At 37.6% G+C, this 18,750-nt stretch overlaps 1 protein-coding gene across 1 annotated transcript in view; it reads right to left on the bottom strand.

Moving 5' to 3' along the window:
- Nucleotides 1-336: 336 nt before the first annotated feature.
- LOC130221004 (male-specific lethal 3 homolog) overlaps nt 337-18,750 on the bottom strand; it is a 170,825-nt gene continuing 152,411 nt past the window's right edge. The window contains exons 5-7 of the mRNA XM_056453300.1: nt 11,513-11,612; nt 11,332-11,416; nt 337-436 (exon numbers count right to left, since the gene is read on the bottom strand). Coding sequence (XP_056309275.1) covers nt 337-436; nt 11,332-11,416; nt 11,513-11,612 — 285 coding nt within the window. The remainder of the gene's footprint in view (nt 437-11,331; nt 11,417-11,512; nt 11,613-18,750) is intronic.

Below are 18,750 nucleotides of genomic sequence, written 5' to 3'. Positions count from 1 at the left end.
GAGAAAGACTGAAAATACAGAAGAAATACGGCAAAATACCTTTGCGGGATGATAGCGGGATAGAACTTTAAAATATGGGAGAATCCCGGGGAAAACGGGGGGTTGACAAGTATGAGCAAAACAGATTGTTCAATTAACATCTTTAGCTGTTTTTCTGCAGTCACTACTTAAAGCATATGTAGAGTGAGTAGCTAACAGGTCATGAACACTGTCAAACATGGCACAAGAAGAGAAATAGACCAGTCAAACATGCAATACGTTAAATCTTGCAAGTAGAAAGAAAAAAAAACATTCTGATTTTGGCATGCCCGGAGATAGTCTTTTCCAAAGGGATTATTAGAAGACTGGACGTGGTTGCTTCATGCTGTAATGAGCTTCAGTTGCAGACACATATGCAGACTCTGGAAAAATGTCTTCATGAAACTCTGCCAAAAACCTGAAAAAAGGAAACAATGTACATAATTTGATAATTAAGTCAAATGTCTACTACCAGACTGTAAATTACCAAAGATAACCTGGACTTTTCAGGTGTACCTGAATTGTATAATTCATTTTGTGTATATTCTAACACCTCTTTGGTCTATATTGAATCTATAACTTTTTCTCAGGTAACATGTTTTGGCTGAGTGCGAAGACAAGTTAATTTCTAAGTTGAACAATTTTATAATATTAATTTATGTATCTACGCACACATACTGATTGCTTGCCTTTATTTCCTATATTGTATAAACTCATTGCCCTTTATTCTTTTATAATGGCCATTATTGATTATTGATTATTAAAACTGATATTCAGCAAAAGAGACAAGGTATTTCATTTTTCACCATGTCAATTAGAGATGTTGGAGATCTTTAAAAATAATAAAGAGCTACAGTATGTCATCTTGCAAAGAGGATATCAGACACTGTAAGATGCTCTGGTCCCCTGTCCAAGTTCTACAGGAGACTCTCATCACCCAATGGCTGGATGTCTAAGTAGTGCCCACTGAATAACATTTTGTAATTTTGTTGACAATTGTCCATGTTTCTGAGGCTGACCGGACTTGTTGAAGAAAGATGGTCTTCATTCCACCTGGGCATGGGCAGCTCTCCTCTCTAGTAATCTGGCTTATAGTCTTAGTGTTGGCACTTGACTACCTGGGGTCCAGGTCAGGGAACAGATAGACAAGCTAAACCGACTGTCTGACTTTGCCTCCACAAGTCACCAAAAGACAATAATAAAATCTTAAACGTCTTAAAGTGAAAGGTGGAGGCATTGGCATAATATATAGTAATATTTTTAGTGTAAGATGTAGACGTAAACAAGGATATAAACAATTGGAAACACTGTTTGGCACTGTTAACAATTTAGCTTTACAAACAAATTCATATTTATCAATCAAACTCTTGTAAACACCCGCAATCTTAACCAGCACATCCACTGTCTGCCTATGCGGCCGTTTTGCATGCGTTCTACATTTGAAATAATTACTTGAGTTCACAAAAGATATGCAACCATTTTGTATTATTTACACATGATTATAACTCAAATATATATATATATATATATATATATATATATATATATATATATATATATATATATATATATATATATATATATATATATATAAAAGACACTTGTCAATTTTATTTTAGAGACCAGGCATGACCAAACTGTTTACACTAGATGCTGAATAGTCAATTTGTCATTCTAGGTTAACTGAATTGTACTTATTGAAAAATGATGCTCAACAAACATGTGACTTAATGTGTTTTCATGAGTCCACCTATGTCCTCTTAATTTTCTGTGTCTGATTCAGGCTTCAGGCATTATTTACACAAGCGAGCACATGCTAGTAAGAGGCATGATTTTTCTGGTGATGTGGAGCTAATCCGCGAATCACAATACAATAAGTTAGCTGACTAATCAAAAGGGGTTTTCATGTTAGCTGAGTAGAAGTTTAAAATATAAAAGGTAAGATATGTAACAAACTAATGAGATTTTTTAAAGGTAGCGTAAGCACACATTGTTTTGTACCCCATAAACACAATCGAAATAAAAGTTTGCTAGATCTGCTTATTTTTTAACTTTAATAAAGAAAACAAGCACAACCCTAATGTTTTGCTTGGTACAGTGGCCAATCTAACTAAAAATAAAGCATCAGCAAGCATTTCTCAACACCGAACACTTTATGAACTCCTTTAACTGTAATGATGATAGCAGAGATAAAATAAGCAGCATTAATCGGTCTCCAAGAGCATCAATGCAATTAGAGCACTGTACATCATAAATAGATAAATTTCACTTTCATAGCACTAAACGGTCTAAACTGGTAAGTTAGATCCTATACAGACCAAATTAATAAAACAATTGTTCTCAGAAGTTGCACAACCTGTTCTTAACATTTTAAATTAATCCCAACTCTTAGGATATGTGCCTAAAACCTTTCAACTAACTGTCTTTAAACCAATTATAGACCCATTTCACACCTGCTTTTTCTATCAGATATACTAAAAAAAGTCTAACTACTAATTCAAAATCTGGATTTAAAGCATTTCATAGCAATTAAACACCACTCCTAAAAGTTGCAAATGACCTGCTCTCGTCCAATCATGGTTGCATTTCTCTGTGTTGTTAGACCTCAGTGATGCATTTAATACTATTAATCATAACATCCACTTTGATAGGCTTGAAAATTATGTTGGTATGACTGGACTAAAGACACATCTTTTGGCATTACCAAACACATAAAACACAAATGCATAACTCTAAAGAATTGATATGCTCCATTAATTAGAGCAACCGGAGCCAGAAACACTTTTTAAAAAGAAATTATAATTTGAATGGCATCTATGCTTATGTTAGTCTGCTTCTCCTTATCTCGAGGTCCACAAAATAGTTGATCCGACTTGTATACTGAGCACATGGTTGTTGTTGTCAACTATGAACATTAGACTGGTTCATGCAAAGACCCCAATGGCAGACAAGTCTGAGGACTGATCCCATAGGCTAGCCTGAACGTCCCCTCTGATGACCTACCTAGACCTGCACCTTCTCCAAGACAGATGTACATCATTCTCAAGCCTCCGGCATCCAGACTGCAGCTCTGTGAAAGTCTTTTTTACAAGAGGAGAAATGGTCATGTCTGGTTTCTCTCAATTTTTTTCTTTACTTCCATCAATTAGTGAAGGTAGTGAAGAAGTAGGTTTAGTTGCTCTTCCACAAATCAGCCTTCAGCAGTGCTATTTGCATTACACTGAACTGAACTGAACTTCAACAGGGACATTTATATTAAACTAGACCGAAGCAATCAATTTACTAGAACTACACCAGCATTCTAATCTGCTCTTCTGCCTGTCTGAATTGCTGGAATGTTTAACAGTTTGAAATAATATGGCTTTTACTTGCTTTTCTTCACCTATGTTATACGGCTTTGACAAAATCTACATTTTATAAAGCTCTATAGAAATAAAGATTAATTTAATTGAATGTGTTTTGGAGACAGGGTACTCCTTGCAAAGAATGAGTGAAGGAGGAATGAGTGAACTTGCTGTTAAGTGGAATCCAACAGTTTGTATTGTAAAAGATAAAAACCTTCAAATAAATAAATGAATAAATATAAAGAGTTATCTGTACGAATAGAAACATGAAAGTGTTTCTGACAAAGTTCCTGGTGCATAAGAACAGAAGGAGTGTATCCTATAGATGGTTTGTCAAGCCTACTCTTTGTATGGCATACACTAGAACTACAATTGACTCTTTAAAGCATGTGGGGATTACTGACTGTGATGAGAGGTTGAATATTTCTGTTGACAAAGGTGCTAGCTGGTTTGCGCAAGCTCTGAGGACGTAACCAGAGATGACGTCTGGTCCTGCTGGTTATATGGTGTTCACTCTCCTGAAGGCTCTCTTCTAGTCATGGTCAATTTCCAGTGTTGACACGTACTTCCTGTCTACAGCTGAGGGTGCTGTTAGCATTAGCAGTGTCATCCCGGATGTTGGTGCTTTATAGTCTGGTATTGTGTTTAGTCTCTGCCACAGGCTTATAGAGTCAGTTCCCTGAAACACATGAAACTAATCAGATGCCGCTCTGTGGCGTGGCAGAGAACTTAACAGTGTCCTGAGTCGTGGCTGGGCACTGCGGACAGCCGCCGACAACCGCCGACTTGCGGCGCCGTTGTGTGTACCCTGATAGAAACCTATGTTTTGAATTCTGAAATATATGGCGCTCCGTGGCGCGCCGCCGAGTGGCGCTTCTTGTGTGCGACCTGCTTAAGGCTCACATGGCTATTAACAGAATACATGCTTGTTATTTAGAAAGCCCTGCTCTTGTACTTTTCATTTGTGACACTGTACTTGTTTATACATAGGTGGCAAAAAGATGTTCCTCCCAGTCTGTTGGAGCAACAAAGGTGACCATATTCAGCTGTTTGACAGAGGGAGAGGCAAAGGACCTTGCCCAGAAGTTGGGAATGAAACTGGCCAAGTATGTTTCAAAAGAGAAACTTCTTTCTGGGATCCCTGAAGAGAACATACCAGCAACACTGTAAGTGTGTCTGTGTAAACCCACTCTCTCTTTGGTATCTAGTGGCTCGTTTCCACTGACTGGTACGGTACGGTACGGTTCGGTTTGGCACGGGTCACCTTTGTCAGGCTTGCGTTTCCACTAACAAGGGTACCCTTTTGGTGGGCGTGGTGTATGACAGAAAGATTCAGACGATGTCATTCTCGCTCGAGGAAATGTCTACAATAAAGCAGTACAGGTCACTCACATATCATATGAAAAGCACTTCTCACAAAACAGATGCTTCATACACATCAATACTTTTGTAGAAATGTTTATTACTAACTTTAATATGAACATGAGTTGATTATAACTGCAGATCAAAGACAGTGCGAAACAGCCTACTGTAAAGTCTGTAATTATATAAAATAGATAAATGAACATATATAAACAAATACAGCCCCTTACAGTCTCCAATATGTTACCAACTACAAAAGAACTACACACAGCAGACATTTCGCCCGTATTTAGGTTCAAAACAACACAAATTATAGCCTACAGTCAGTGAAAACCTCTTATCTGTGTCTGTAAGCTTCAGCAGCACATGTAGCCTCTGTTAGAGAGTTATTCCGTCATTCCCGGTTCTTATTAGTCGAAAATGTGAAGATAATAAGTTAGTTATACATGGCATTTTGTTCGCGTTTGCTGAAAAAATAATGTGCTCCTTTTTTCCGGCTTCTCCTTTGTTTCTTCGCGCTTCACTCTCGCGTTTGTCAGTGTCTGACAGGATCGGGTTTCAAAAGCACGTCAATAATCAAGCGCAGGTTATTATCATCAGCTCAAGAAGTTTGTTATTTCAGATATAATGTTAGACGTGCGCGAGTGCTAGCAAGAAAGCGAAACCGCTTGCGCCTCAGACTGGCTCGTAAAAAACTACGGGGCACAGGGTAAATCTGCTCTTCTTCTTGGATTTGTGGCTGTTCATGAAGATGACGACAAGGCTTGTTTGAGCCCAGATCGACCATGGCTCGTTATTATATGTATTTATAATTCCACTAAAATCTCTCGCTGTGTAATTCAAACATGGCGTTTTTTTGTTTTCATTCTGGCTTGTTGCGTAAGCGAATGACGTATCTCTGTAAACCAATAGCATTCAGCTGCGCGTGTGGCTCCGCCTTTTGGTACCCTTTCTCGTGTTTGGTACCCTTTCGAAAGGGTGTCGAAAAAGTGGTTCGGTTCGGTGCGCTTTTTGACAGTGGAAATGGCCATAAAAGCGTACCAAACCAAACCGAACCGTACCGTATCACTTAGTGGAAACGGGCCTTAGTTGTATAATATATTGGTGGCTGCACTATTATTTATTTAACCATAAAACCATTTTAACCATAAGGAAAGTTAAAGATGTGATGCTGTATATTAGTTTTTTCACCTAAAAACAAGCATTAAATATTTAGTTCAGTGTGACTTCTTGAAAAATAATGAATTCTAAAAGTCTGAAAACTCAGAGTATGTTAATCCTGAAATTAGAGAAACTCTGGGTTTTCCATTTCAAAATGGCAGGTTTGTCAAACTGGCGAAAGCAGGGTAAGTCAAGCCTGTTTCTGAAAGAGAGGTAACTTTAACTATGGTAACTTACTCTGTGAACCTAACCTGGTCAGGAGCAGGTTTATTTTCTAAACTCAGAGTTTTTGTCGGTCTCCTCCCCTTTATTTTAAAGACGAAGCTGTATTTCTCGCCTTAGCCTTACGTTTCCACCCACCTATTTTTATGCGCATTTTGGAGATGCGCATAAAAAAAATCGGTTGATGGAAACGCCAAGATGCGCATAACTTTTGAAATGTTATCTTTAACTAATGAACGTAAAAGTGGGAGCCTTAAATTAAACATTTCCACTAAACATTAAGCTAAGGTTATATGCAGTCTTGTTTTGTCAAATTTGTTGCAGAATCTATGCAGAAGCCTATTTTTTGTAATTTAATGCAACATTTGAAATAACTTAAATTATGGCCAATTCCCCACTTTTTCACGTGAAAAGTCAAAAAACGTCACACATTAGATTACTTTTCTATTATACTTAAATATTTAAATACTTTAAATGTAACCTTAAGCATTAACTTGAGCAGCTATGTTTTCCCATGCTAACTGTCTCTGTTTCACTGATGCAGTGGTGTTGCTTTTTTAAAATATATGCTCATATTTGCTATAACTTTGCATGAGCACATCAAGTTCAGCTGGAGACAGAAATGCTGATCTCTTTTTTCAGATGTTGCCATGGTCACTCGTAATATCTGCGATCCATTGATAATGCCTTTTATAGTTGCAGTGTGCACTCTTAAAGCTGCGGTCACACTGGGCTTTTCCTTCCATAGACTTCCATTCATATGCACGCGAATGCGTCAGACCGGAAATGCAGGGTCATGCGTTAAGTTTCGCAGTTCGCTGCGGTGCAAAGTTCAAGCTTGGTGAACTCTGACCTGCGAAATCGCATCACTTGACTGCGTGAGACCAATCGAGGATCAAAACAGGACCTTTCTGGACAGAAATTTAAAACATGGAGCAATCGCTCGCTTTTTTTAATATCTAATCATCTTGTTTAATCCCGCCCCTTTTCCCAGCGCCGCATGACAGAATTTCGCACACACAAACTCTGGTGTGACTGCAGCTTAATTTTGAGTTGGTCTACACAAAGTTGATTGACCTAACTCAGATCAGCTCTGAAACCCAAAACTCTGAGTTTTTAATCTCTCGGTAAGTCAACTCAGAGTTTAAGTTAAACCCTGAGTTGGTTGAACCTCCTTACTGAAACAGGCCCACTATCTTGTATGTCGTCTATAAATGTTGTCTATAAAACAAATTTATTTACTTATTCATTAATGGTTTGTTCAGTTTTTCCATTTGAATGAATTAAGAGTGGTAATGGTAATTGAGTGGTAAGTGTCCTACCACCACATACTGTGTGGATTTAATTTGATATCTGCACTACCTTTTAATAATTGTTACAAATAATTTCATAGCCTAATAATACTATATTAAAATGCAGTCTTCTTGGTGTTTTTCTTGCAATAGTCCATTTTTTATAATGCTTTTGTTTCATTAATAAGAGCCACACACAACATTATTGTTTCCATTTCATTTCATTTGAATATTAAATAGACAAATGTTTTGAGAACTGAGCAGTAGAATGTGAATAATATCAATGTGTTTATGAAACAGCTATCCACTGTAAACCACAGTTTTACTAATTACTTATACTTCAAGAGACTAAAAAAATTAAATAAAAGTAAATTTGACAAAAAATGTTTAGCACCCGTGTAACCATCTGAAATCTTTATTTGACAAATGCTGACAAGTACATACCAAATTCATCTGCAGTAAAGACAGCAACACAAAGCATAATGTCTTCAGCATGTCTGCAGAATCCTCAGTACATTTTCCAGTTTCCAAATAGTTGTACAATGCCTCTCTTCACCTGCACTTTCATTCTCAATTTAATTTTGTATAAGCACTCCTCTACGTAGACCACTGCTTTTATAAATTACTCCATCTCTGATGTCAAATCTAAAAAGCAAAGGGCAAAAACATCAATAATGTGAAATAAAAATCCACAATAAGAAATCAGTGTAATGCTTACTGTCATTTATTTTTGTACTCAGTTTTTTTTTAACTGAGGTTAACGCATTAATGATATTAATAAATCAGCGATGATAACCTGAGGTTAACGTATTAATGATATTATTAAATCAGTGATGATGGCCTGAGGTTAACATATTAATGATATTATTAAATCAGTGATGATGACCTGAGTTTAACATAATAATGATATTAATATATCAGTGACGATGGCCTGAGGTAAATATTAATGTTATGTATTGATGAATCAGCAATGATGACCTGAGGTTAACATATTAATGATATTAATAAATCAGCGATGATGACCTGAGGTTAACATATTTATAATATTAATAAATCAGCGATGATGACCTGAGGTTAACCTATTAATGATATTAATAAATCAGCTATGATGACCTGAGGTTAACGTATTAATGATATTAATAAATCAGCGATGGTGACCTGAGGTTAACGTATTAATGATAATAATAAATCAGCAATGATGACCTGAGGTTAACCTATTAATGATATTAATAAATCAGCAATGATGACCTGAGGTTAACGTATTAATGATATTATTAAATCAGTGATGATGGCCTGAGGTAAATATTAATATTATGTAGTGATAAATCAGTGATGATGACCTGAGTTTAACGTAATAATGATATTAATATATCAGTGACGATGGCCTGAGGTAAATATTAATGTTATGTATTGATAAATCAACAATGATGACCTGAGGTTAACATATTAATAATATTAATAAATCAGTGATGATGACCTGAGGTTAACCTATTAATGATATTAATAAATCAGCTATGATGACCTGAGGTTAACGTATTAATGATAATAATAAATCAGCAATGATGACCTGAGGTTAACCTATTAATGATATTAATAAATCAGTGATGATGACCTGAGGTTAACTTATTAATGATATTAATAAATCAGCGATGATGACCTGAGGTTAACATATTAACCTTAATGAAATGAATAAATCAGTGATGTTGACCTGAGGTTAACGTATTAATGATATTAATAAATCAAATATGATGACCTGAGGTTAACATATTAATAAATCAGCGATGAAGACCTGAGGTTAACATATTAATGATATTAATAAATCAGCGATGATGACCTGAGGTTAACATATTAACCTTTATGATATGAATAAATCAGTGATGATGACCTGAGGTTAACGTATTAATGATATTAATAAATCAGCGATGGTGACCTGAGGTTAACGTATTAATGATATTAATAAATTAGTTATGATGGCCTGAGGTTAACGTATTAATGATATTAATAAATCAGTGATGATGACCTGAGGTTAACGTATTAATGATATTAATAAATCAGTGATGATGACCTGAGGTTATTGTATTGATGATATTAATAAATCAGCTATGATGACCTTAGGTTAATGTATTAATGATATTAATAAATCAGTTATAATGACCTGAGGTTAAGATATTAATGATAAAAATAAATCAGCGTTGATGACCTGAGGTTAACCTATTAATGATATTAATAAATCAGCGATGACGACCTTAGGTTAAAATATTTAACAGAATGATCAGATGAAATGAAAAAATGAAATCATCAGATTAAATCGCTAGTTGAATTTTGCAGCCATTCACAGTACCTTAAGTTACGTTAATACACGTTAATACATAATACATGTACGTTAATACAAAAAAAAATAGGGTTGCTAAATTAGCAAGAGGCCAAATTTAGTCACCTTTAATAGCTAGATTAAAATATTCAAAGTAATATTGTTAACTTGTTGCAATTGAAGCCAGAAAGTAAATCGCAGTAACGGCAGAGCAGAATGCCAATCTAACATTAGGTAACTAGGGACGGCTTTTTAGGCTAACTTAACGCAAACTAAAGTTAAATGTTGCTTGTTCGCTTTGCTGTAAAAAAGGGCTAATCTATAAACACATATTAGTCTTACGATCATTACTGCTTCTGTAAACTTTTAAAAGAAAACCGGTGATCTTACCTTTTCACTTGTAAAAATGGCAGGTGCGTGTGCCTGTGTGTGTTTTCTTATTTTTTGAATTTGCGTTGTGGCGGACTCTGTTGGGGGCACATAATGATGATGTAATAACATTTGATTGGTTGATAGAGTTGTTATCCCTGGGTCATCATAAATTATGTTGGTCTCAGGACAACTAGCACTTGGCAAAATCAGGACGAGCCTCAGCCCTCAGTTTCACTCAGGGTCTCCGTTAACCTCTGACCTAGTTTGGTGGCTCCTTAAAAAGTTACACAGAGACAGGCAAATGCACTGAACATTCTTACATAAAGCAGTGTGTTAACTTATTCATTAGTTAAAATCCTTTCAAAGTTAAATACCCATCTAAATAATCAAATAATCTTATTTAAAAAAATAAGTAGGAACAGGATGATGAAAAAGGATAAGCGTTGATCCATGATGAGACGGATTGGAAGGCAGAAATCCGAATCCTTCAACGGATAACAGCACAGCAGTGTCATTTGGAAAATTGTCAGCAATACATACAGTTATCCAAATCTTTAAAGATTAAAGACTATTTTTGCACTAGCATGCATTCAACACATATACACAATATTAAAATTCAAATGCGATAAGTGATTGTTAGGCTCCATTAAATAGACCATCCAGAACCAGGAATACTTACCAAAACAATATTGTAAAAAAAATTATATGCTTGAACCTTTGCTTGAAGAAATATGCCGAGGATACCATAGCGGCTTTGATCTGGTTTGTATACAGATGATTGAACTTTACTGAGGATGACTACAAGACAGCCCTTAATGGCCAAAGAAGACACTGACTCATGAGTCAACTCCTCTGGACTGATCCTCAACAAAGACATAGATGCTGAAGTCCTTATCAAAGGTAATATTGACCAGCTTCAACACATATTCCCAGAACCATTTGGAATGTACACCTCTACCTACAAGGATGCTTCTTGTGGTCAATGCCACTGACAAGTCAGAATAGATGAGGAACACATGGCTATGTCTTAGATGCATTATAAGTAAACAAAATATATCCTGAAATATTATTAAATATTTAGAAAAACTAAATGTAATATCATCTCTCTCATTCATCTTTATCCAAAGTGAAAAGAAAATAATCGTAAACCATTTAGATATTCTCTTGATAAGCATGTGTGCTCATTTTCAAGAAATCAACAAGAACACATAACTCAATCTGATTATGTGCAAGCAAAAGAAAATTTCACCTAAGCAAAAGCTCAAAGTGTTTCACAAGTGCCCTCAGATTCTTTTCTGGTATATGCATCTTCCTCAGGATTTCTGGGAGTTTCACTGAAATGGAAAAAATAGAGTTAAGTTTCAATCATTAAAGGATAGTTCTTTTAATTTATGACAACACATTTAAACAAGCAAGAAACTGCTATTTACCAAATAACCGGAGCAGGTGCTGAGAGCCATAAAGGTAAGATGGTGGGGGAAGCTGATCGCTCTGAGGGTAGTTATCTGGTGTTAGTTTCCATCTTAGAACCTTAACAAAACACATAAGAGTGAGTCAATTTAATAAGCTAATTCTTCAAATAAGGTTTTAGGCACACAAAAGTACTACACCATAGCATGTTAATGAACTGCACAATGCCAAATAAGCAATCTGTACAGACGAGTATTCCGTGAATCACTGTTTCTATCATAACGCGGAAACAACTTTATTTTTTTCTTACTTTTAATTGACAAATGAAGGTACTAAATGAAGGTAATGAAACAGAATTGAGGAGACTTCTGCTTTGCCTTCCTTCTGTAACAATTTATATCAGTGCTATTCAATTGGCGGCCCGTGGGCCACATGCGGCCCAGAATCAAGCTCCAAGTGGCCCAGGCCGTGGTTACACCCATAGATAATAAATTAATATATATTATTCATAAATTGTTATTTAACATAATTATATATATATATATATATATATATATATATATATATATATATATATATATATATATAGTATATTAATATAAATATAAAGTATTTATTAAGTCGATAGTCCCACCCAAAACGTGCATTCATACTGATTCCTGCGTAAATTAAGTAGCCTGCAACACGAAAACAATACAGAGCGTGCCAGTAGTAGCTTAGGTTACTATCAATACGTCTTTCTCAACACTGAAACTGAAAATTGGCAATGAAAACCGTAAGTTTAACCCTGCCTGAACTGACAACTACTTGTTTATTTTTCCACCATATCCAAACCAATGTGTTTAATTTGTAATGAGTGCATTGGAGTACTTAAAGTTTACAATGTGCGGAGGCATCATGTTGAGAAACACCACACTTTTCGCACCAGTTTTTTAGAGGGATCCCCAAAGAGGCCTACAAAAGTACAGTTTGATTGCATCTTACAACCGGAGCAGTACTACTATGGTGCGGTCATTCACAGCCCAAGAGAGAGCTACTGCAGCATCCCTTTGTGTTTCCTGGATACTGGCAAAAAAGAAAAGGCCATTCACAGACTCTGAAACTGTGAAGACTGTATGCTGGCTGTCATGGATGAGGTGAAATATGACGATAAAAGGGGCAACCTCAGATTCTGTTAATTCAGTTTTTTTTTGTATGCACATTTTTCTCTGCAAACTGACCAAATTTTTAAGAGAAACAACAAATAAATCTTTTGTTTTTCAATAAATTTGTTTGTGTTGGTTTTAAAATTTTTCATTACGAGCTGCTTTGCCATTAAAATGACTGGCCCACCTAACCTTTTTGGTTTGACAATCTGGCCCAACTGAATTTGTAATTGAATAGCCCTGATTTATATGAAACTAGTCAGTGATTCATGTCTTAACAGGCCATGTAAGTGGCAAAAGCAACAAATGCAAAAAATATATAAAATAAATAAACAAAAAAAAAAAAAAAACAATGATTTTTGTACGACAATGGATATTAAAGTTATTGAAATGGGGCAGGAACGAGGACTCAAGTGCAGGACAAAAACGTGTTTATTTATAAAATAAAACTGAGCCTGGTTTCTCTTAAGGTTTTTTTTCTTCACTTTCGCCATTTAGTGAAGTTTTTTTCCCTCTCCACTGTCGCCACTGGCTTGCATGGTTCAGGATCTATAGAGCTGCGCATCGTTGGATTTGCTCTTCAATATTTGGACTCTCAGTAGTGATTATTAAACCACACTGAACTGAGCTAAACTGAACTAAACTTAAACACTACAAACTGAACTACACTGTTCCAATTTACTATGACCTTTTATGTGAAGCTGCTTTGACACAATCTACATTGTATAAGCGCTATACAAATAAAGGTGAATTGAATTGAATTGAAAAAACAAAAAGACAACAAAAACTGAAAGGAACTAAAAGGAAAGAACAGGACACCAACAAATTTCCTTTGGCCCTGATCTGGCTCAATCAACAGCTAAGATGTGGCCCAGATCAGTTAGCGTTCCCCGACCCAGAACTGACCCACATCCATTTTAGCCAGAACTGAATCAAAGTAGTGCCACAACTCGACCACGCTTGAGCCAAGTAATACATTATTATGTGGCCCAGATATGGGCCTTGTATTCAAGATTAGTAAGGCTGAGTTCTGTGGCTGACCACATATATTAACAGAGTAAATTACACAACATAAATTAAAATCAAACAATTTACTTTAATCAATGCAAATTACATTCAGATTAAACAATTATTGAACAAAATGTGGACAAATAAAGAGTTTTTTACCAACATACAACAAACAGAAAAATACAAAATAGAAATAATTGTTAAATATAAGTCTTATATATTTTATGCAAAGATGATAAAATACATAAATGCATATAAATGTACATTTAAATGTACACAAAGTAAAAAAAATAAATAAAAAAAAATAAAAAAAAAAAAATATATATATATATATATACATATATTTCTTCATTCATTACAGTGATTTTAATGACTTTTCAGCTTCATTATTCCAGTCTTCAGCGACATGATCCTTCAGAAATCACTCTAATATTAATTATTATTATTATTAATGTAATAGTAACAAAAGCAATAAATTCAACTGGGTGAGCTTGGGAAATGTGAGCGCGCACAATATGCAATCCTAATGTGATCAAGCACGCGTGCAAAAGACGCAATATGTGAACACCCCCAAGCAGCTACACTTCTCTTCACATTCAGAAGATACCTTCACTCCTGATCCTGCACAAAAGTCCAATCTAGCTTGATCAGGCTAGTTGGGCCACCGTGTTTCTGGGTGTCAGTGTCATCCTTGCTGATGAGCAGTGGTGTAGTCGGGGCTATACGCACGTATACTCAGTATGCCTACTTTATTCCACTAGCTGTTTGTGTGTTACGACTTCTGAGGATCAATAATTGCGTATACCATTGGTTTACTCACTTGTTTTGCTGATTAGACTTCCCCTTTAACTGTATACCAAATTTTTTTAACTCTCATTCTAATTTGTTGCAATTGGTGCATTTTTGTTTAAATTTTGCGCCATTCCCCTCCCCCTGACGACCACAGAAGCTGTGAGAAAATTTTGTGGGTTTTTCGAAGTTAACTGAATGATGTCTCGCTGAAACGTTCAGGTAAAATTATAAAACAGCATGGGTGGGTTTGGTGGGTAATAGTACACCACCTTTTATTTTAGGACTACACCACTGGTGATGAGTATTGTCCTAAAATGCCTTCTGTTCAAGTGCTTGAACAAGTGTCTGGTCGAGTTAAAAGCAGTCAAAAGTTCTTTAGAGACTGGACATAGGCTAAATTTCACAGAAATAATTCTGTTTTACGCTCAGTGAAGGGAGTATAGGGATTCTGTCTGACAGCACCTGCAGTAAAGAAGAATTTAAATAATATGATCAGCAATACAACCTGGAGGTACAGCATAAAAATTACAGTACAAATCAAAATGCTAAACTGTGTGATGTAACCAAATACATGTTATGTGCATTATTTAACCATATATTATAACATCTTTCAAAATGATTTGACCTTTCAAACACACCAAAATGCAATAAATTAAGCTTTCTTATTTATGTGCAATATTGCATGATTGCACATGACAAATATTCTATACAACAATTCAATAAATAATGACTTATTACTAATTGACCATCATTAACCAAAATGGTAATTAGTTTTTACTGTTATGCTGTATTTTATCAAAAGATAATGCACAACAGTTGCATCAAAAGAGGTCTAATTCGGAAAAGCCCACATTGCCTGGATCTCATTTTTGACGCTTTTGGGGTTTTGACATCAGACTGTGTGCAGATTTTTAAAATAAAGTGGCAGGACATATTAATTTAAGATTATTTTTTTTTTTTGATATCTGGACTAGAAACAAGGAAAAAATAAAAACTTTTGAAAACATTTTTTGAAAATCCCAATTTCCCTAACACTTATGTGGCATTGCCTTTGTGTTTCGCATTAGCACTGTTTTAGCTGAATATGTAATAAAGTTTGCATAGTTTCAAACTTTTATGAGTTTCTTTCCTCAGCTAAACACAAAAGATGATATTTTGAAGAAAGCTGTAAACCTGTAACCATTGATTTACATAGTAGGAAAAAATACTACTGAAGTCAATTGTTACAGGTTTCCAGGTTTCTTCAAAATATATTATTTTGTGTTCAACAATAGAAATATAATAAACAGGTTTGAAAATAAATCATCAAAACAGAGCAAACATATGGCCCATTTCCACTGTGTGGTATGGTACGGTACGGTTCGGTACGCTTTTATGGCCGTTTCCACTGTCAAAAAAACACGAGAAAGGGTACCAAAAGGCGGAGCTAGACGCTCATGTAACAGAGTTACTATTGCACTCTGTTAAAATTATAACATTTTCAAATTATATTGTGCTTTTTATTTATTTAAAGACTTTATTTCATATTTGTGGATTTTATCATTTTGAGAACACATTTTGCAGTCATTTTAATGTATTTTCCATGGGAATGATAAACCTGCACATCGCCCCTTTTTGTACCTCTTGTGTTGCCGTAGTTCGTCTTTTCTCCTCCCCCCTCACAATGCTGCTGTGTATTGATGCGAAAACTCTGTTATTTTGTGTATATAGGGGTCGGATGTGCACTACAGCCAGAAGACAACTTATTTGTGTTTAATTGTCTTCTGCAGGTACATTTTACAGTCCTTTTTGTTTGCATTTTGTTTGTTGTAACTGTAAAGAAAAAAATGTTTTCCTGTAAATTGTAATCTATCCTTTCTAAAAAAAAGTGTCAAATTATAAGAGATTATGTGTGTAATTTTGTATAAATTGTAAAATTTATCAAATGTCATTACATATATTATTGAGAAAATAATTAATCTGACCACACAATGCTGCTGTGTATTGATAAGGGGGTCGGATATGCACTACAGCCAGAAGACAACTTATTTGTGTTTAATTGTGTTCTGCAGCACTAAATAAAATCAAGGAAAGCAGCTCTTGGTGTCGTCTCTGTGTTATTATGTGGAAAGCAGATCCGTTACACGCAGCTGAAGGCTATTGGTTTACAGAGATATGTCATTCGCTCACGCAACAAGCCAGAATAAAAACAAAAAAACCCACCATGTTTAAAATACACGGTGAGAAATTACAGCAGAATTAAATATACATATAATAACGAGCCATGTGTCACGATCACCAGCGATCGTAACTTCCTAGATCGCTGGATCTTACACACAATAACCTATGGACTACAAATTCGCCATTCATGGACTACATATTCATACATGCACTCCGTTCAGACACACACATGCTTCCTCATTTCCACTGATTAGACTCCCACAGCTGTTGCAGCTCCTAGACTGATTACAGACACTATTTTAACATTACACACTCTCACTTCCATTGCCGAGTCTTGTTATCTGTAAAGTGACATTTCAATGTGTTTCCTTAGTCTTGTTTCTCCGTGTGTTTACCCTAGCCTTGTTCCTAGTTATCCCTGTCTGCCGCCTGCCTTCCGACCTCTCGCCTGATACCACTGAGTACGATTCTGGACTGCCTTTATACATCTGTTTGCACCTGTGTTGACCATTGCTTGCCTGACTTTGATTAAACCTGCACGTGGATCCTAAATTCAGTTGTCTCTGTCACTCCCCGTGTTACAGAAGACTCGGCCACACACAATGGGTCCAGCAGATCAGGTCAGTCAACTCAACCAAGGAGCTAACACCCTCAAGGACTATATTAATACATTTTTGAACAATAATTCAGACCTACCAGAACTTTTCCTCATACATTTTTTTTCTATCTTTTTCTAATCTTCTACGGCTCACAAGATGGCTTTCTGTTCCGAGTTTGTTCCTGCCTTTTGTTCCTGCCATAGTTCTAGTTCCAGTTCCTGAAACGCCATCACCTGAGCCACCAGAATGGCCACCACCACCTGAGTTGCCAGAGCTGCTGCCACCACCAGAGCTATTACTGCCAGAGTTGCCGCCACCACCACCTCCAGAGCTGCCAGATCCTCAGTAATTTCCAGAGCTGCCAGATCCTCCAGAGCTGCCAGATCCTCCAAAGCTGCCAGATCCTCAGTCATCGCCAGAGCTGCCAGATCCTCAGTCACCTCCAGAGCTGCCAGATCCTCAGTCACCTCCAGAGCTGCCAGATCCTCAGTCACCTCCAGAGCTGCCAGATCCTCAGTCACCTCCAGAGCTGCCAGATCCTCAGTCACCTCCAGAGCCACCGCCGCTACCAGAGCTGCCAGAGCCACTGCCGCCAGAACTGCCAGAACCACTGCCAGAGCCACTGCCGCCAGTACTGCCAGAACCACTGCTGCCAGAGCTGCCGCCACCGCCGCCTGAGCTTCCTGAATGGCCGCAGCCTGAGCTTCCTGAATGGTCACTACCGCCGCCTGAGTTTTCTGAATGGCCACCACCACTGCCTGAGTTTCCTGAATGGCCACCACCACTGCCTGAGCTTTCTGAATGGCCGCCGCCGCCGCCTGAGCCTCCTAAATGGCCGCTGCCGCCGCCTGAGCCTCCTGAATGGCCGCTGCCTGAGCTCCCTGAATGGCCGCCACGGCAGCTTCCTGAATGGCCGCCGCCTGAGCTCCCTGAATGGCCGCCGCCTGAGCTCCCTGAATGGCCGCCGCCTGAGCTCCCTGAATGGCCGCCGCCTGAGCTCCCAGAATGGCCGCCGCCTGAGCTCCCAGAATGGCCGCCGCCTGAGCTCCCTGAATGGCCGCCGCCTGAGCTCCCTGAATGGCCGCCGCCTGAGCTCCCTGAATGGCCGCCGCCTGAGCGGCCGCCGCCTGAGCTCCCTGAATGGCCGCCGCCTGAGCTTCCCGAATGGCCGCCACCGCCTGAACTTCCCAAATGGCCGCCGCCTGAGCTTCCTGGATGGCGGGCGCCAGATCCCCTTGAGTCCCACGAATGTCCAGAGCAGTCACCTGAGTTCCACGAAAGGCCTGAGCCGCCACCTGAGTGCCATGAAAGGCCCAAAACGTCTGAGTCCCACGAAAGGCTAGAGCCTCAGTCTGAGTTCCACGAATGGCTGCCAAAGCCGCAGGACTTCACAGAGCTGACAAAGCCATGTGATCCACCAGGTTCATATGACCCGCCGATATCTGCTGAAAGTAAGGCTCCAGGACCACTACAGCTCCACGCCCCAGGCCCTCCGCTGCTCCAGGCCCTCCGCAGCTCCACGCCCCAGGCCCTCCGCAGCTCCACGCCCCAGAC

Source organism: Danio aesculapii, chromosome 1 (assembly GCF_903798145.1).
Source record: "Danio aesculapii chromosome 1, fDanAes4.1, whole genome shotgun sequence".
Lineage (NCBI taxonomy): Eukaryota > Metazoa > Chordata > Actinopteri > Cypriniformes > Danionidae > Danio > Danio aesculapii.
The sequence above is the reverse complement of the archived record's forward strand: the minus strand, read 5'-3'. Positions and strand labels throughout refer to the sequence as shown.